The 21,071-nt window shown below is 42.2% G+C and overlaps 1 protein-coding gene across 5 annotated transcripts in view; it reads right to left on the reverse strand.

Annotated features, from left to right (window-relative positions):
* DOCK2 (dedicator of cytokinesis 2) overlaps positions 1–21,071 on the reverse strand; it is a 445,548-nt gene that overhangs the window by 321,225 nt on the left and 103,252 nt on the right. For all 5 annotated transcript variants that reach the window (XM_055285285.2, XM_063642612.1, XM_055285286.2 and 2 more), the window contains 2 exons: positions 13,568–13,676; positions 1,254–1,324 (listed from right to left, as the gene is read on the reverse strand). In XM_055285285.2, coding sequence (XP_055141260.1) covers positions 1,254–1,324; positions 13,568–13,676 — 180 coding nt within the window. The remainder of the gene's footprint in view (positions 1–1,253; positions 1,325–13,567; positions 13,677–21,071) is intronic.

Below are 21,071 nucleotides of genomic sequence, written 5' to 3' on the forward strand. Positions count from 1 at the left end.
CTCTAATTTTTTTTAAAAACTATGAAAAATTGTGGATTAGAAGCAGTTTGAGACATCAGAAGGCAGACAGCTCTTCCCAAATAGGGTGAGAATCAAAATACCCTGAAACAAAATTATAGTCCTTGTCGGCTTTCCAAAATAAACTTATTGTATTCATTCATTCTTTCAAGGACTTATTAGACATCTACTTAATATGAGACAGGCAAAGCACAGAGAAATGGGGATACAATGGAAACAGACTGGGTCCCATTTGGCATGGAACTTACATTCTAATAGAGGTCATCAAATGACACAGAAGCAAACAAATCAATACACAGCGATGTATGCAGTGGAGGAAATAAATAGGGAGCTGTGTCAGAGAATAATGGCACAGGGGCTGGGGGAGAAATTTAATTTATTTACAATATCCAGTGGTGGCTTTTCCAAAAAGATAGCATTTAGCCTGAGGGTCTGAAGGATGAGAAGGAGCTAGCAAAAATCTTCCATATGAACAGAAAAAGGACATCCATGAAAAAACTGGTGATATCTGAATAAAGTCCAGAGTGCAGTTAAGAGAACTGTATCCATGTTAATTTCTCAGTTTTTATAAACGTGCCATAGTTATTTAAACGTTAACATTAGGGGAAGCTGGGTGAAGGGCATATGATAACTCTCTGTATGTAATCTTTGCAACTGTTTTCTAAATCTGTAAGTATTTAAATATAAAAAGTCTTTAAAGTCTGTTATCTGTAAACTACAATAAATTTTTTAAAAAGAAGAAGGTATATCTAATTGAAATGCCCCTATTCCAACAGCATAATCACATTAAAATAATGTATTCATCTATGAGCTGAACGTAGTTAAGAAGTAGAAGGCAAAAGGGAGCTGTCTCCATTATCTCTTTAGGTATGCTTAGGCTGTTTTCCATTTGCAGCTGTGGGGTCTACAGGGCAAAGAGTGGAACCCAAAATAACCTTCAGGCCCAGGTGAAATGGAAACATTTATCTCAAACATCAATTTTTTTTAACCTATATGATTAATTTTCATATCATCAAAGAGAGATGCTTATTACACACTTGGTTTTCACCAAAGTCTGGCACAAGAAAACCAAAAGGTAAAAATACCACAGTGGAAACCCTGAAAACGTCCCCTGCCACAGGTCTTCCCCATCCCCAAGCTGAGTGCCCATCTGGAGCTCCCCATAAGAGGCCTCCTCCCACTCTGAATCCCTGGCTTGCCAACAGAGCCCAAGAAAGTACGACATAAGCTCTCACCTGAGTAACTTTGCATCAAAGACCGTTTCTACATCATGCAGGACAGATGGGATGTATTTCAAAGCCGCCACCTAGGTGGAATGTAAAATACATATGAGTGATCCTCACATCAACAAGTCTGTGCTGGCAAAGAGGGTACTTTGCAGCATGACACAGATCAGAGGAGAATGATCCTGCATCCTGGACATTACGATATTGATGGAAGCCTCTATATGGACATCAGAACATAAGCACGGACTTCTTTGTATACAAAATTGAAGTCACAACTCCTGTCTTCAAGGAGGCAATAACATAGACTAGAATGACCACAGACCTTGTAGTTCTATAGATCTGCAAATTCTGTTTCCACACCTTATTAGCCATGTGGCTTTGGACAAAACACTTAACCTCTCAGACATTTACATATCTGTGAAATAGACAAAGTTATATGTATTCTGAAGGATTGTGAAGATTAAAAATAATATATGTGAGGCATCCAACAGAGCACCAGGCCTATTTTAGTGCTCAATAAATGGTGACTTATATTATTAATGGAAGATAGTGTACTTGAATTGCTTTGCTGGTGGCAAGTTATCCATATTTCCTCTCCCTGGCCACTTTGTGAATAATAGTGGGCATGTTTTGGTCCACTAGCTGGGTTGGGAAAGCTGAGCATTGTAGTGGATTGCTTCCTCTCTTCAAGTAACTGAGGCATCCAGAGATAGAAGCCACACTCACCCCCTGCATAGCAACACCACTTGCTAAGCAGCAGGGCAGACTACAGTTTCAGTAGAAAGAACTGTAAGTCACGTGAATAAAAATAGGATCTAATGGAAGTATGCATTTTTTATTTATTTTTCTGTATATTTTAGGTGTTCTGTTACTAACATGTATCACCCTTTAACAGTCAGACTGAAGTAAAAAATCGTGAAAATTACTTTCCTAAAGAAAATCTTCCTCCTAGCCATATACAACTGAGATTCTTACTTAACATAAATAATGATTATGATTATTGTCTAAGAATTTACAACAGGGCAGACGCTGTACCAAAGACTGCTAATAGATTATCTTATTAGTTACAATCCTGCAAGGGAAATATTATTTTCATAAATAAGGAATCTCTGGTGCATCACAATTAAATAACTAGCCTGGGGTTGAAAAGTTAGCAAGTGGAGAGCCAGGATTCAAATTCAGGCAGGCTGCACTTAGAGCCATTTCTTGTAACCCTTAAGCTACACGGCCACCTTACTCAAATAGCAATTCTCTCTCTCTCTCTATGCCTTCATCCTCTTTTTATTCTTGTTTATAATTTTTAAATTTTAAAAAGTCAATACTATATATTTGACCTAAAAACATTCATACCAGATAAGGCACTAGGGTGAAACTTGTTTCCAAAGTCCTAGATCGCATCCTCCTCTCGGTCCCAATCTCTCCTCCCCAGAGAGGGGAAGACCATGGTTAGTTAACATTGTGGTGAATTTCCTTCCAGACTGCTTTCTATGCATGAACCTATATGTGCATGTGTGTGCATGTGTGTGTATGTAAATATACAGGTCTACAACTTGCTTTTTGTAGTTAACTGCACACCAGTGGCATCCTGCCTTCTCATAGAGTGGATTCTTTTCATTTCTAACCACTGCCCAGCACTGCTCAAATGGGTACATTATACCTTCTTCAACCCACCCCTGATAATAAGCTCCATGCTATTGTCAATTTTTATTATAAATATGTGGTAAAAAAATAATGTTTGTATATCTGTAAAGATCCTTGTAGGATAGATTGTTCAAAGAAGAATTAGTGCATGAAAATATATAGACAATAAATTTTAGGAGAGATTGGCAATTACCTTAGATGATACAGTAACCAATTTCCTTTAATTAACTGTTCCTTTCCCCATAACCTTGCTACCACTGAACATACAATCTTGTAGATTTTTGTTGATCTGATGTGTAATTTGCAACTCTTTGGTTGCTAGTATGGTTGGGCATCTTTTCCATATTTATTGAACATCTATATTTACTAAATTGCACGTTCATATCCTTTTCTATTCTTATTTTGGGTATTTTTTTCTTATTGGTTTATAAAATTTTTCATGCATCATTAATATTAACCCTTTTACAGTAACATATTTTACAAGAATTTTCTCCCACTTATCCTGTTGTTCCATTGCATAGAAAGATTTTAATTTGCAGGCTGTCATATTTGTCAGACTTTTTCTTTATGGTTATTGGATTTCGTATCCAGAGATTTATTCTTTATTCTTTTAAATGTAGATTATAAAATAAAGCAACATTCCAAAGCCATTGTCTCTGAAACTATGTTCTATTGGAACCTCTTCTCCCATAGGATGGTGCTAGATATTCTGCAGGGGAAAAGGGTTTGCGATCAAAGAATTTTGGAAAGCATTGGTTTAAGCAAAGATAAACCAGTGAGCTTTTTATTTTTAACTATAGAACTTGTCATAATTTTAATATGCTAAGAAGCATTATGACATTCCTCCAGGCAGTCACAGTATCCAGTACATTCCAACCTAGTTGGTCAAGGACCATCTTTATCAGGAAACATCAAGCAGATGTAGCAAAATCAGATGACTGCAGGGCTAGGCAAGCAACAGAAAGAAGTGATATGGAATGAGGACAGGGCAGTGGGAAGTGATGAGGTGTGTGGATTCCATTCTCTGCCTAAAGACTCAGTTATTCCTATTCAACTGTTTTAACACTTTGATTTAACGCTTTGATTTGCTAGACAAATCAAACACAAATGCAGGCTGCATTTCTCCCAGAGGCTACTAATTTACAACCTCTAAAGTCTAAAGGGATACCATATACTGAGGCATGTGCCCTGAAAAAAGGCTAGTCCAAGCACTTCATTTTTTTTTTTTTTTTTTAGACAGAGTTTCGCTCTTGTTGCCCAGGCTAGAGGGCAATGGGGTGATCTCAGCTCACTGCAACCTCTGCCTCCCGGATTCAAGCAATTCTCCTGACTCAGCCTCCTGAATAGCTGGGATTACAAGTGTGTGCCACCACGTCCAGCTAATTTTGTATTTTTAGTTGAGACGAGGTTTCACCGTGTTGGTCAGGCTGGTCTTGAACTCCGGACCTCAACTGATTCACCAGCCTTGACCTCCCAAAGTGCTGGGATTACAGGCATGAGCCACCATACCTGGCCTGGTCCAAGCACTTCTAGCAAACTTTCTTCATCCACTCTTAGGCCAAAGAACATAGAGTCCACAGGACCGTGAGCTCTCCACCCAGCACCTCATGAGCCTAGGCTCATTTCTTCACTCCTTGAGCCTCAGCCTCTTCATGATGGTGTGTGCTGAGTCTCTTCCCATCTCATTACTCAAGCACTGGCCATCATTCCCCACACCTGGACAGATTATAACGCATACTCATCACAATTAAGACCAAAGTGAGAAACACGCACAGAAACAAACCCCTGTGGGGAAAGGCAGGACTTCAGTGTCTGCTGCGAGTTGCTGGCTTTCAAGAGCTGCATGTCATTCCAGGACTTTGGAGGGACACGATGGAACCACAGTTATCAGGAGTCTCCACAGCACGCGCACTTACACGCTTTAGCTATTAGCAGGGAGCTGCACAGGCTGCGGGAGGGGCTGCTCAGAAGGAGCCCATCTTCCCAGCCTCCCACTCCGGGCAGGCAATACCGTCAAATGAAGCAAGTAGCAGTCACCTGAGTCTCAGAGGGTTTTAGCAACATGACAGGGGAGTATTAAATTTGCATCTAGTCCAGGCAGCCTCACAGAGAAGTGGCAGGCCTGTGGTTCTTTTTCCCAATGGGGACAGCCCATCTTTGCCTCAGGAAGTTTGCCAAGACTATTGTCACGGTCAGCACTGGTCAGAGGACTTCTGTCTACGGTCTTGCCCTGACGCACCAGGGCAGGTGACAACAGGCAAGTTCAGGAGGTGCCAGCACCAAACGCTCCCAGAAGGCAGAGCACCTCAACCATAAGACCTATGGGACACTCCATTTGTTACATGTTTCTAGATCTGTCAGCTGCCTAGGAACTGAGTTTCACTCTTCTATTATTTTTTATTTATTTATTTTATTTATTTATTTATTTATTTTGAGATGGAGTCTCACTCTGTCACTCAGGATGGAGTGCAGTGGCACAATCTCTGCTCACTGCAACGTCCACCTCCCGGGTTCAAGCGATTCTCCTGCCTCAACCTCCTGAGTAGCTGGGATTATAGGCACCCGCCACCACGCCCGGCTAATTTTTTGTATTTTTAGTAGAGACAGGATTTAACCATGTTGGCCAGTCTGGGTTCGAACACCTGACCCCAGGTGATCCACCCACCTCAGCCTCCCAAAGTGCTGGGATTACAGGCTGGAGCCAGTGCACCCAGGTGTTCTATTATTTTTACTCTCATTATTACTACCATTCTTCTTAAAATGATATTGTATCATTATTACTTTCATTCCATAGTCTATATTCCTATATTGTGTATAATACTTAAAATGTACATAGGTATACATACATAGACACATAAACATACATGTGATGCATATATACACATACACATATAATACGATTATGAATTACAGGGTTTTTAAATGGGAATAATGGCTGGGCATAGTGGCTCATGCCTATAATCCCAGCATTTCAGGAGGCCGAGGGATTGATTGCTTGAGCCCAGGGGTTCAAGACCAGCCTAAGCAACATGCCAAGACCTCATCTCTACAAAATATATATATATATATAAAATAGCCAGGCATGGTGGCACAGGCCTGTGGTCCCAGCTACTCAGCAGGCTGAGGCAAGAGGATCGCTACAGCCCAGGAGCTAGAGGGTGCAGTCTGCTGTGTTTTGCTACTGCACTCCAGCCAGGGTGACAGACAGAAATGCTATCTCCAAAATAAATAAATAAATAAATAATAAATAAAATAGAACCATTATTGGAAACTGTTTACACACCAAATACTTTACATGCATGATCTCATTTAATTTTTTTCAACTACTCTATGAGTGGAAATTGTTAATCCCAATGAGAAAACTATGGCACAGAGAATAGGTTAAATAACTTGCCAGAAGCCATGTAGCTAATGAGTAGCAAAGCAAGGATGTGTACCCAGCTCTGTCCAGCTGGCTCTTACCCAGTACGTCCACTACTGCCCGTCACGCTGTAGGAAAGGCATTCTATCTCGGCAAGTGGGGAGGATTCAGCAGGGGCGAGAAGGCTAATTTGGAGGAGGAAGTGGAAAAAGAGCTTCCACCACCCTTTGTAAGAATAGTTTTTGAAAATAAAATGCAGTTCTTCTGACATCCCTTAAGTTAAGGATCCTCGTTACCACGTCTATAGGGGGTTGCAAGAATGGCCAACAGGAAAATGTTTGCTATCTCACTAATTAGGTGATCATGTGGCACTGAGTTAATTTCCTAGATTAATGGTCCACTCTGAACCCCTCTGCCAAAGGCCAGATACACCCCTCAAAAAGAGAATCAAACCCAAAGCAACCAATAGTGGTTTTACTCTCCCAGAGGTAAATCAAGGGAGGACACTTGAGATCATTGCTATCTAGATGGACTTCACCAGAATTAGAAAACAGCAAGTGTTTAAACATAACAACAAAAACCAAAACCAAACTAGCATGCCTCCAAACTCAAAGGGACTTGTCTGCTGAGTGCTCTCAGGCTTTCCCATTCTCTCTCTCTCTTTCTCTCTCTTTCCTCCCTTTCTCTCTCTCTCTTTCAAACACAGTGACCAGTGTTGGTGCCAGTAGACACAGACTTCTGGCCAAAATGAACATGTCTTGAAATGATACACAGTTATGCAAGAATGCTACCAGATAGCTTCCTCATTCAAGAGCCACAGGCATTCAAAACAAGTATTATTCCCATCAATTTTTAATCCTTTTATTTTAGCCAAGCAGTAGATGATCAGGTTCCATGGAAACTGGAAAAACGATGTCACGGAAATTCCCCGCAGCATGACCATAAGAAGGCAGTTTCCTTTGAGATGCTGAGTTGTCCCCGGGGAAAATAAATGCAGCTCTCTCAGGACATTCAGCCCCATCACTAATCTCTCAGGCAAAGTGAAGGGAACGGAACCAACAGGTTCCAGAATATGTGTGTTTCCATCCTTTCTGTAACTCAACTTTATGGGGTCCCCTGAGTCTTATGCACCTGGCATTTTGCCAGAAGATTTGGGTCTTAATGAAACTATGCTATTGCTTGGTGGTGATTAAGAACTCAAACTCTGGACTTATACAGCCAAAATTTAAATCCAAGATCTACTAATTTTCAGCCAAGGTAAGTCACTTAACCTCTTTAAGCCTCATTTTCCTCATTTGTAAAGCACAGATAAAGACTATTTGTCTTTGCATATAGTCTTTATCTCCACTTTATACCAAATGTTCTCACTCATAAGTGGGAAAGCAACAATAAGAACACAGGGTGGGGAACAACACACACAGGGGCTGTCAGGGGGTAGGGGGCAAGGGCAGGGAGAGCATCGGGACAAATAACTAATGCACGCAGGGCTTAAAACCTAGATAACAGGTTGATAGGTGCAGGAAACCACCATGGCACATGTATATCTACGTAACAAACCTGCACATTCTGTGCACGTATATCATGGAACTTATAAAGACTATTTGTCTTATAAGGTTGTTGTTACAAAGATCAACTGAGCTAACAATATATGTAAAGCTTTTAGCTCAACACTTGACACTTAATAAACACTGAAACATCAAACTAAACAAAATGATAGAAGTAATTATTTTATTTTATTTTATTTTTAGACGGAGTCTTGCTCTGTCACCAGGCTGGAGTGCAATGGTGTGATCTCGGCTCACTGCAACCTCCACCTCCCGAGTTCAAGCAATTCTGCTACCTCAGCCTCCTGAGTACCTGGGATTACAGGCGCCCGCCACCACGCCCAGCTAATTTTTGTATTTTTAGTAGAGGCGAGGTTTCACCATCTTGACCAGGCTGATCTCAAACTCCTGACCTTGTGATCCGCCCTCCTGCGTTTCCCAAAGTGCTGGGATTACAGGCCTGAGTCACGGCGCCCGGCAGTATTTATTTATTTATTTGTTTATTTTAAGAGACAGGGTCTTGCTTTGTCACCCAGGCTGAAATGCAGTGGCACAATCACAGCTCACTGCAGCCTTGATCCCCTAGGCTCAAGTGATCCTCCTGCCTCAGCTTCCTGAGTAGCTGGGACCATAAGCATACACCACTAGGCATGGGCAGGCCCCCATGCCTAGCTAATTTTTTTTTAAATTTTTTGTTGAGACAGGGTCTCACTATGTTCCCCAGCCTGGTCTTGAACTCCTGGGCTTGAGACATCCTCTCACCTCAGCCTCCTAAAGTGCTGAGATTACAGGCATGCACCATTGTACCCAGCCATATTCATTCATTCAGACAGTAGATATTTGAGCACTTTCTGTGTGGCAGCCATTGTTCCAGACATTGGGGACATAAATGGCAGAGTCCCCTGCCCTCCTGGACACTCCAGGGGCTTCATTAGTGTGAGTGGCATTCACAGTGGCCAAGAGAGCATGTCATTCAATACAAGCTGTTCATTTAATTCCACTTGTGCCATCAAATTGGAGCATTATGAAATACCATGGATCGTAAGGAAAATGGGGCAAATTAGCCTGCACAACATCACCATACGCCTTTTACTAACATTTGAGCTCTATCTAATTTACAAGGGTGTGGTGTTGACCCTCTGAATCTGCCATCAGTTTTATCAATCACGCTCACAGGGCTGGCACACACAAGGACTTCTGAGCATGTGGCCCATTGTTGAAAACACATGGGAATCCCTGGCCTAAACCTTACCTGTGGCATAGAGAATAATAGTGCTTTGGAGGCAGATGACCTGGGAGGATTCAAATCCTAGCTCCAGCACTATGAATACGTGTAATTTGGGATGAACTATTTAACTTTATGAGCCTCCTATGGACACTGAGGATAGTGGTTCCTTGAAGATCTCTAGGGGCGGGATTTAAAACACTGTATATGAAGAGTCCAGTTCCATGTCTGGAACATGGTAGGCACCCGATCAGCAGAAAGTGTTTTTATTGCTCCTCTGCTCTTTGAACTACTGGCTTTCAATTTTCCGTGGTCTTGGTGAGCTGCTGCCATGCCGACTCAGAACAATAAGAAAAACCACAGAAAGCAATTCACAAAAGCTGGGTGAACATTAGAGATGAGCAATAACTTGCTTAGGTTTCAGAATTCACAGTGGACACAGCTGAGATTTGAACCAGATCTGCTCTACTCACAATTAAGCTGGTCACAAATGAGGGTTTCCAACATAAGCCGCTACCCAGCTGGATGTGAAAAGTTTGAACCAGGAACATCAACCACGGGCATTCGTATCCTCTGCACCCACCCAGCACTTACAGCTGATACTAACAGCTCACACCCCATGCAGGCTCAGAATCAAGACTCTGGTCACCTCATACTATTTCACTAGCTGAAACTTTGCCATGCATGTTTTCGTACAGTCACTTCTTGTGGGTTTATTCTCTTAAGAATGTGTATCTATATTTCTTGATGTAACTGAATAACTGAATGTCCTAACACTATTTAGTCTTGTGAAACAAAATTAGGAACACAAATACCCACCTTCTGAATCCTCACTAGTAAAATACCCAAAAAGCTTGTTTTATGAGGAAGTAAAGGAGGAAGAGGTATAAATGACTAAAAATGTTTTAAACCAAACTATGTAACAGGCTGTATAGTTCATGTTTCACATATATTATTTTATTTCACCCTCTCAATAATCCCCTAAATTACACATTTGTCCTTCTATGTTACAAAGGATAAACTGAGGCCCAGAAAGCTGAAACGATGTGCCCAAGGCTACATGCCCACATCTCTCTGGTCAAAAGCCAAAGATCCTTCTCCTGCAGCAATCTCAAAGTCTAAAGAAGATTCCTTGTGTGGGATTTGTTGACATCACACAGGCTTGACCCCTCTGCCCTCATCATTAAGTTCTCTTCACATGGTACTGCTCTCCATATTAGAATATAACTTTAAATTCTTCTTTGATAACTTTTCAACAACTATGTAAATAGGTGGAAAGCATCATTGTTTTTATGAAAATCCCTGATGCTAAATTTGACCGTTAGAGAAAATTGAAAAAGAGATGAAGCCCCTTTCTATGTCTCTGGGGTGGAAATCTATGAGAACAAACCAACAAACCTGGCCCAAATTGTAAGGAAAGCAAGGTATTTCTAACACAGCTACCCAGACAAGAACCACCTGGGTAAAAAGACTTATGCCAAAACCATAATAATTGTATTAGTTCACTACATTTGCACAGCATTTTATCATTTGTTCTTTTGCAGACAATGTTTATTTGATCCTCACCCACACAATGAAATCTTACAGATGAGGAAACTGAGGCATTGAGAAGTTAAGTGACCAATGTAGGGTCATGCAGCTGATAAAGAAGAGCATTCCTGTTGACCAGGTGTCTTCAGAGCGGCAAATGCTCACTTGTTCCTCTTTGCTTCCTTTTTTTCTCCTTCTTTCTTTCCCTGCCTTCTTACTCTCTCTCTCCCTTTGTTCCTTCCCCGAATATATTTGTAGCCCATCATAGGGAAACAGGTGCTGAAATTAGAAAGAGTAGCTCCCCAATGACCTATTCCTTCTTCCATTCTTCTCTCTCTCCATGGCACCTCAACTTCTTTGGGGCATCAGTGCCTTTCTCCTCTGGGATGAGAAACTGGCTTTATCTACTGGCTCATCATTTCTGCTCTTTCACACTTCAGCTTCCTTGGAGCTGATTTCACACCTGATTCAACCCTATAGCCTCTCTCATGGCGACTGGTCATCCTTGGCTCTCTCCGGATATCCCAACACTGTGTGGCTGCTCACTGGAAGCTCAGTTGCTTCCAATGTGATACAGATGCAGTGGCTGGGGGCGCTCCTGCCGCATCTCCTCATGTTGTCCCCTGCTCCTGCTATCCCCTTTGTCAGAGAATGATGAGGGGGTTAGGAATATGAGGAATACGTTTTTTGTTTGTTTGTTTTTTAACCAGGGGGCGGGGGTAAGGGAAAAATAAAAACTAAAAGACTGCAGTCCCAACTAATACAAGGGAAGACATCCATCCCCAGCAGGGGCTAAAGAAACAGTATAAAGAACAGGCTAATGTCATGGTAGTGAGTATGGTCTTTAGAGCCGGGCAGGAACAGATATGAATCTGAGCCATCCCACTTTTCAGCAATGGTGCCTGGAGGAAGCTGTTTCAACTGTCTGAGCTTCAATTCCCTCATCAATAGAATAGAAACCTTAAGATGTATCCCTAGTGTAATACATTAATTAATTCAATAGATATCTATTAAGCATCAACTAATAAATGATTATTAGTTGAAGACACACTAATCATTGCATTTTCAACACTCAGAATAATCCTCATGTTAGGATTAGAGAACTCATATGATTATTATGGCTTCGGCATAAATCTTTTTACCCAGGTTCTTCTTGTCTGGGTAGCTGTATTAGAAATGCCTTGTTTTCCTTGTGATTTGGGCCAGATTATGCTGGTTTCTTCCCATAGATCTCCACCTCAGAGACATAGAAAGGGGCTTCATCTCTTGTTCAATTTGCTCTAAGGGCCAAATTTAGCCTCAGGAATTTTCATAAAACCAATGATGCTTTCCACCTATATATATGGCTGTTGAAAAGTTATCAAAGAAGAATTTAAAGTTATATTCTAATATGGAGAGCAGTACCATGTGAAGAAAACTTAATGATGAGGGCAGAGGGGTCAAGCCCGTGTGATGTCAGCAAATCCCACACAAGGAATCTTCTATAGACTTTGAGATTTGCTGCAGGAGAAGGAGCTTTGGCTTTTGACCAGAGAGATGTGGGCATGTAGCCTTGGGCACATCGTTTCAGCTTTCTGAGCCTCAGTTTACCCTTTTATAACATGGCAGGCCTAATGTGTAATTTAGAGGATTTTTGAGAGGGTGAAATAAAGTAATATATGCGAAGCATGAAATATAAAGCCTGTTACATAGTTTGGTTTAAATCATTTTTAGTCATTTATACCTCTTCCTCCTTTACCTCATCATAAAACAGAAGCTTTTTGGGTTTTTTACTAGTGGATTCTATAGGAGGGTATTTGTGTTCCTAACCTTGTTACACAAGACCAAATAGTGTTAGGACATTCAGTTATTCAGTTAGATCAAGAAATACAGATACACATTCTAAGGAGAATAAATTTTAGAATTATCAGGATTATTCTGAGTGTTGAAGACACATATGAATAAGATGGTTGCCTTCCCCAACACACAGGTTTCCACTCTTTGTTAAATTAAAGGAAGCCATCAGCAGAGTGGTTCTCAAACTTTGCTTCACAGTAAAATCACCTGGGGAATTTTTAAAATCCCCTGGCCTGGGTCACACTCCATACCAACTAAATTAGAAAGTCTGGTGGTTGTAACCAGGCATCAGAATTCATTAAAGATCCTCACACGATTCTAACGTGCACAGTCTGGAACCCATAGCATGAGAAGCAAACATTCCCCAGGCTGACTTCCGCCTCTGCTTCCTCACCTTCATTCTAGCTAAACACTAGTACCTCATTCATTCTAACCAGTGCCTGGGCATCCCAGGCATAATGGATCTTTAAATTAGCATCTAAAAGAATAACATTGATTTAAAAAAAAAAAAAAGCAGCAGCAGCAATCTGCATTAACTCATTGATTTAGATAAATGTGTTTGGGCTTCGTTTATTCACATCACATCAGGCACTCCCAGCTTCCCCTACCTGCACCCCCACTGCTTGCAAGTACATTCTGTGAAAGTTCTGAAGTCTCCCTGAAACAGCCTCTTCATTCAGACTCTTGGCTGCTCAACTCCTTCCCAAACACAGGGATAGGCCTCACAGTTTCTCAAAGATTTGCAGTCTTCACAGATTAGCATCGTGGACCACACATGAGAGGACTCATTCTCTCCAAAGTACCTCTTGTTTATTGAGGAGCCCTCTTTAATCCCAAAAGGGTCCCTGACTTTATGTTGTCGAGAATTAAACTTAAACTCAGTTTAAGAGACTGCCACCATTAACTGTTCTCTCCATTGGAAGTGGATCCGGTTTGACTAATTTCCTTCTAGGTAACAAAAATTTCACAGCTATTTTAAAAGAAGGCACTGCTAGCTTCATGGGTAGCAAACAATAAATACGTTTTCTCTTGTCCTGAGGAGCCCTTGGTCTTTAACCAAGTGGCCAGCCCAGACCTTCACTGGACACAAGTTTGCATATTTCAGCAAAAGAAGATATTATCTTAGCATGCTCTTATTTACTGGATGGCCAAGGAGAAGACAGATTTTATTGTAGCATAAACCAACCTGCAAAAGGATGGTGGTTTTGTGTTGACTTTTCATCAGATTGTTGATGGATTCAAAGAGCCGTCTCATGGATTCTTCAAACTCCATCTGTTCTTTGCCTTCATAAAGCCTGAAACAAGATATATCTGGGTCATTTCTCAAGCTAACAGACAATACCTTTAAAAGTGTGTACTAGGCACAAACTTCATTTAAAATTTAAAACAAAAAGGAGTGGGAGGTGGGGACTTCAAGGAGGAGAGGATTCTGCAGATGCTGCGTGCATCATTCTCTCAAGGGGAAAAGCCTCATATCCACCATACCCAACAGAAACCCACCAACTAACAGGGCATATGCCTTCTGCCGTACTTTTTTAAACCCCAAGGAAACCCCAAAGGAAGGAAATTTGTCTGAGCTGAGGAGGCATTAATAATTTCACCCTTCTGCAACAATCAGAGGAAAGATTGTGGTCATCAGATTTTCAAAGTATCTTAGAAACATCAAGGAGAAATATTTTCAAATGCACTGCCATTTCCGCCACCCATTGTCTGCTTGTCGGATGAGTCCCAACAACCCATTTTATGTCAGGGGCCATTGCCTCCCCTTCCCTCATTTCAGGAGTGTACTTATTACCTTAAGCCTTTGTTTCTCTGATTATAAAGTCCCTACACTGTGAAACATGTAAACCTAATTGAAATACATAACTTAGAAGGTGAGACTCCTCATTAATCCAACCAGGGAGGTTAGCTATTGTCGATGTTTTAATGGCTATCCTCCTAGGGACTTTCAATGCCTATAATAATATACAAGTGTAAAATTGCATAGAACCAGTCCCTCATGTAAAACCAGTCTCCATCAACCTGCCTCTTATCAACCCCTTCCCCCAGCCTTAGGAGTGTTGTTCAGCTCAAGGCTTCTCCAAACAAGCGTTTATCACCAACCGTGAAATATCCGCAGCCTAATCTGTGGCATCCAGTGTGAAATGCACAGAAGAGCACTCCTGTCTCCAATTCAGATAAAGAGAGTCTCTCCTGTCACAGCCCTACATGCTCAAAAAGCTCCTCAGTGTGCCCGGGCCTTGGCAAAGGTGCCTTCCTAGATAAAGCAATGACACGCTTAACAGGTTTGTTTGCTCCTCAACCACAGAGCAGGCCAGCCAGTCACGGCCCCCTCAGCACTGTCTCTACAAAATCCCCATCCTTCCCCTCACCCTTCTTCCCTGTCTTTCTATTTCATTTCTCTGGCTCTAAGTGTGTGCCTGTTCTGTTTATCTTCTTGAATGTTAATCACTCTCTTTCACTCCTTGGGTCTCTATGTCTTTATATCTAGTTCTCTCCCCACCCTCCCCCTGATTTCATCACTCTCTTTCTGTCTTAGTCACTCTCTGTCTCTCTTTCCTTCTTTTTCTAACTAACCCCCTCTCTAAAGCCCTCCTGAAGTCAGAAGCGTAAGTGAAGTCAGTGCTGAATGTTCCCGTTGGTTATGGGGACTCAGCAATTGCTGCTGACCTTCTGGGTCCAGCCCGAGGTCACAGAGACAAGGAGTGTTGAAGTGGCTATGTGCCTAGGGCTCCTCATTCTCTTCCTCTCCCTAGCTCCATAGCTCCCTCTGCTAAGTCGCCCCTACCCGGGCTTTTACACTGCTCACTGCTGAGCCTTCTTGTTCCACCACCAGAGATAACTGCCACAGCGTATGTATTCTAGAGTCAATCTGCTTTGGGTTCAAATCCCCACTGCCCGGCAGGCACTTTATTACAAACAACAGCAAACATTACAGAGCACTGCTCTGCTCCAGGCACCTTCCTGGATGCGTGGGAAATCACTCACTCCTCACAACCACAGCATGAGGCAGGCACTAGCATCACACCCACTTTACAAGTTAATGAAGCTCACGCAACATGCCAGAGAACACCAGGCCAGTGAGTGTCAGAGCCAGAATTCAAAACTGGCCGTCGGCTCCTGAGCCCAGCCTCTCAGTCTCTTTGCACACTGCTTTGCTCTACACTTTACTGCCCCCTTAACTTCTACAAGCCTTGGGCAAAGTGTAAACCATAACAGTACTGTGTCAGAGGATTGTGAGGATCGACCCACATGGGAAGTGCTCAGCATGGGTGCCTGGCCCCAGCGGATGTTAGCGCCTGCCGTACTGTTGTCCATTGGAAGAGTAGCATGATTATCATTGCTCTCATCCCCACTTCACAGATAAGGAAACAGAAAAACTCTCAAGAGGTTGAAACTTGCCCAGATGTCATCAAAGTGGAAAAGATGGGACCAGAGTACCCTGTCCTTGACCTGGCTGAAAAGAGAGGATCCTAATCCAGCATGGTGGTGGTCAGCCTCCCCATGAAATCACACCGTGTGTCTTTCTTTGTGCCCACAGCCACCAGCAATCCCTAATGGACTGTCCACTCATCACGCCTTTTGCCTTGAAGTCTGTTACTCTTTCCATGAGGCACAGCTGCCTGAAAAGGCTGAATGAACTCCATCACCATGGCTGCTACTTTTCTAGAGTATTGAACCTGCCCATTCTGTGTCCCACCCACATTTAACACCTAGACCTGGCTGCCCAAGCATTTACAGACGCATGGGCTCTTTCTGTAGGGTGTACCTGTGTGTGTGGTGGGGGGTTCTGCCCAGATCCTCCTGGGAACCACCTGCTCCTCCAACAAGGCTGGGCTCCACCAACACTTTCTTGCTGGTTGGCCTGTCCAGTCCTACCCTCCATAACTGAATGGCCCCCTGGCAGTTCTCCTTCTGGAATTTGTCATTTTTAAGAAAGAAACATAAAAACAGGCTTTTTTGAAGTTATCTTAATGGCAGCACTCCAGGGGGAAGGGTCATGAGCTCTTGCTGAAGAGATCCCTGAGGCTGTCCTGGTTCCCAACTTCTCTGTGTCTCATTATTTAACTTTTTTTTGGATTTTATGAGCTGCACAAATATCTTTAAAATAAACTCTCCTTTTTGCCTAGACTAGCCCTGGCTGGTTTCGTTTCAAACCCTCACTAGTCAGAACTTGGCAGAGTAGAGCCAGCTTCTTCCTGCAGCCCCCCTGAGTTTGAAACCAAGAGCTGCTGGGAAGTGCGGTGAGCATTTAGTTCTTGCTCTTATTGTACAGATGAAGAGACTGAGGGCCAGAGAGGGCAAGTGACTTGGCTTCACCATCTTGTAAATATTATGTGACTGAACTGGAAGGAAAAAAGATTCTTAGTCTGTAAGACTAAACCAAGGCTCTGCTCAACTTCAAATTTTGTAGGAAACTAAATTTGATTTTCACGAGAAAGACAGCAGTGATCTGCTCTAGGTCACAGACTGTGCCAATGATATTGCTTGAACCAGAACCAGGTATTCTTCTTCTATGTTCTCAGCATCTAACAGGGGAAGGCAGATAACACAAATCCCAGGAAGCCATGATTAGGGGCCTCCACTCCAGTGGAAATCCAATCTGCTCCCTGCTATTCATGTCACAAGTTAAGGGTCTTGACACCACACTTGAGTCCAGGGATGAAAATATATCCTGCGCCTGCCTAAGTCTTATAAAGGATAAAAAAACAATTCTAGGAGGAAAATGGGGGAAAATTTTATATATATATATATATATATATATATATATATACACACACACATATATACACATATATATAATATAAATCTTAAATTTATAATTTAAATATAAGTTTATACAAATTTAAATATAAATCATAAATTATATATTATCGATATAAGTCTTAAAATATAAATATATATATAAAATATATATACATATTTAAAAATATTTACTTTTTTTTAGCTGAGGAATGGCTGAGAATGGGAGGAAGAGTCACAGGACATGACTACAGCTGGGAAGAAGAAAGAAAAGAAAAATCTATTTCATATAAAGGGCTTTGCTATCAAGCCAGACTCCTCCATATACTTGCTGTGTGGCCTCAGTTAATTACTTTTCTGAAATTTTACTTTTATTCCATAAAATGGAGTCCTAATGCTCATTCAAATGGTTATTTTGAGGTGAAAAACATGAGATAATTCTTTTCAAGTGCTTAATATTGTAGCTGGCATTTAATCAGCATTAAGTAAACATCAGAAATTCTTGTTCTCGATTCCTAAGCACAGAAGTGATTATTTGGGTGAACTCTCTGATCTGAGCATAAGAAGAATATTTTGTAAGATACAGGGCCTCAATATGTCGCCCAAGCTGGCCTCACACTCCCAGACTCAAGTGATCCTCCAGCCTCAGCCTCCTGAGTAGCTGGGACTACAGACACATGCCACCAATGCCCAGCTATAAAAAGAAATATTTCAATTAAGGAGTGACTAAGGAAAAAAATTCATAAGGGTTTTAGATTATAAGGAAGAAGTAACCTGATGACAGCAGGGTGATTAAGCATTGCGGGACCCCCCTTGAAAAGTTTGAAAAGAAAATAAAAATGCCTCATCTGTCTGTGATTCTTCAAATGTGGCCTTGAAGTCAAGGGCACAGCAGATGTAGCTCCCAGGTTCTTTTTTAGCGCTTGGTCTCTGTTATAGCTTCAGGATGTAAACATATCTTCTGGCCTAGAACGCCTGGAAAGATACTTCAGAAACCAGCAGATTTTGCCAGGGAACAAATTATTGAAGGGCCCTAAGGCCGTGACCACAGGAAAACTGGAACAACCTGCAAGGCACTGTTCTGGGGCATGCAAGTCGACCGCAGCCAGCACTCCTGCTCCCAGGGCTTGGATAAATATAGCGATGCTCGGCTTGCATGTGATTAAGGAGACACTATGCACAGCTGCGCACTCACCAAATGCAAATGGAGCCCCATATGTTGTGTACAATGCTCTGTACCACCTCTTCCACGCAGGTACATAAAGCCTCAGCCTAAAACTGAGATGCCAACCTCAGGCTAGCATCCCAGGGGAGCAGAATCTAACCAAAGCAACCTCAGGCTGCAGAAAGCAAGTGGGAAGATTCCCTTGAGAATCCAGGGGTGGAGAAAGGGCCTCCTAACACCCTGACCCTCTTTTATTTTCTGTATCTCGGTCACTTCCACATTTATAGGCATCCATCCCTCTGATTCCTTCTCCGCCTGTTCGAGGCAATAGAGAATCCTAGCCCTCCTCTGTCACTTATTAGTTGGGTGACCTTGGCTAAGGTACCTAATCTCTCTGAGACTCAGATTTCTCATTAGTAAAATTGTATTAGCCCCATAAAGTTGCTCGAAAATCAAACAATGCACATAAAGCCATTAGCAGTGTCTAGTACATAGTGAACAATAGATGTTAGCTATTATTACATCATATCCAGTTTTTCTTCTGGATACACTCATTTTTGCTTCCTGAACTGTAAGAAGAAAGAAATCAGCATCTTCATAAAGACAACTACCATTTACTGAGCACTTACTACATGCCAGGCACCACACTGGAAATAAAAATGAGTAAAAGGGCCGGGCGCGGTGGCTCACGCCTGTAATCCCAGCACTTTGGGAGGCCAAGATGGGCAGATCATGAGGTCAGGAGATCGAGACCATCCTGGCTAACACAGTGAAATCCCATCTCTACTATAAAAAAATACAAAAAAATTAGTCGGGCAGGGTGGTGGGCGCCTGTAGTCCCAGCTACTCGGAAGGCTGAGGCAGGAGGATGGCGTGAACCCAGGAGGTGGAGCTTGCAGAGAGCCGAGATCATGCCACTGCACTCCAGCCTGGGAGACAGAGCGAGACTCCGTCTCAAAAAAATAAATAAATAAGTAAAAATTAGTAAAAGATCCTGGGAGATAAGTGACAGCTAAATAATTTATGACTCCAGGAACAAGAGCAAGTCAGTGGGTAGGGAGGCATCCGTTATCCAGGGGATGATGCTATGGGACTGTTGGAGGGAAGCTAGAAGGCTGGCTCTAACCTTTTTCTAAAAAGCTCTAAAACCAAGGTGACTTGGCTGGTGTTCCTTCTCCTGAGCCAATAGTTTGCTCTATTCAGATAAGTGTAAATTAGCGACTTTACAAAAAGAACCATTGAATCTTTCCTGATTTCAAAAGAGTGATTACTCTGGGAAAATCATAATACTTTAAGACAAGAGTCAAGGAGTCAAGTGTATTCTCTCTCTCTCTCCCTCCCACCCCACAACCTGGGACCAAGAATAATTCCAGCTAACCAGTGGCTGAGTCTGTCTGAAGATCATCCTTGCACTTCCCAATCCTGCTCATAGAATGAGACCCTTCAGTGCACTAGGCAGGCACATTTAAGTCAACGAAATAGGCATGCGAAGGACTCGTGAAAGAGACGGTTGCCTTCCTAATTCACCCCTTTCCTGTAAGGTCACTGCCACCATCCCCACCTCTTCCCCACCATCAAGGTGTATGAACCTGAAATAAATAAGAAATTGCAGACTAAGACACAGAATCTGAGAGTTAGCTGTCTTACTCAGCAATGGTCAGAGGGCTGGGTGCAGTGGCTCACACCTGTAATCCCAACACTTTGGGAGGCTGAAATGGGAGGATCACTTGAGCCCAGGAGTTCAAGGCCAACCTGGAAAACATGGAGAATCCCTGCCTCTACAAAAAAATACAAAAATTAGCTAGGTGTGGTGGTGCATGCCTGTGGTTCAAGCTATTTGGGAGGCTGAGGCTAGAGGATCACCTGAGCCCGGGAAGTCAAGGTTGCAGTGAGCCATAATCAAGCCACTGCACTCCAGCCTAGGTGACACAACGAGACTGTCTCCAAAAACAAAAACAAAACACGTACACAGTGGTCAGAGAAATTATCCTCTAAAGGGTAACAAAGTTGAAATGGAAATATTTATTCTGTCAGAAGAGAAAGAGCAAAGCCTCATGAGAAAGAGAATACGTAAGGAAGGGTTAGGATGACTACAGTGTTGCCAGTGTCAACTGTCAAGCAGCCCTAGAGACCTACACAGAGGTGCCTGTGTAGGCTGTACTTCATTGAATACCCCCAGCAGCCAACAGGCGGGGTGCACATCAGCTCCTGGTGCCAAGTACTTTTGTCAATGACAAGATTATTTCTATTGAGCTGTTACTTTTCCAGAGCCTGACATTTGGGGTAGGATCACTCCTTAGGGCAAATCGCAAAGGAGGTTCACTAATATCTTCTTCCTGTAAATAACACCAGAAAAGAATGATTTGTGGATGAGAGAAAAGAAGACAAACTCAACATGTGGAGATTCTGTCTGAAAAATGTCTAGAATGAACACATAAAAATTAATGCAATCACTGAAGAAAAACTGCCTCTGATGGAAGTATAAACAGTTCTAAATAAAAAAAAATGGAAGTTAACAATATGGGAGAAATGAAAGAAAAACAATCCATCTGAAACATTCACTTTACTTTTAAAATATGGCAACCCTGTGTAATAAATTAATAGTAAGTAGGTAATAAGATGCAGGCAAAAGCCTTGAAAAGAACTTTAAGTTATGAACAGTGTGTGATGTGCGCCCGTGCCATCCTTCATTCTATTCAGAGGAGCTGCACACTTCATGTAATTTGGCAAGAAAACTAAGTTGCGTAATTCTGCACTTAAGTAAATTTCTCCATTAGCATGA

This window comes from Symphalangus syndactylus, chromosome 7 (assembly GCF_028878055.3).
Source record: "Symphalangus syndactylus isolate Jambi chromosome 7, NHGRI_mSymSyn1-v2.1_pri, whole genome shotgun sequence".
Lineage (NCBI taxonomy): Eukaryota > Metazoa > Chordata > Mammalia > Primates > Hylobatidae > Symphalangus > Symphalangus syndactylus.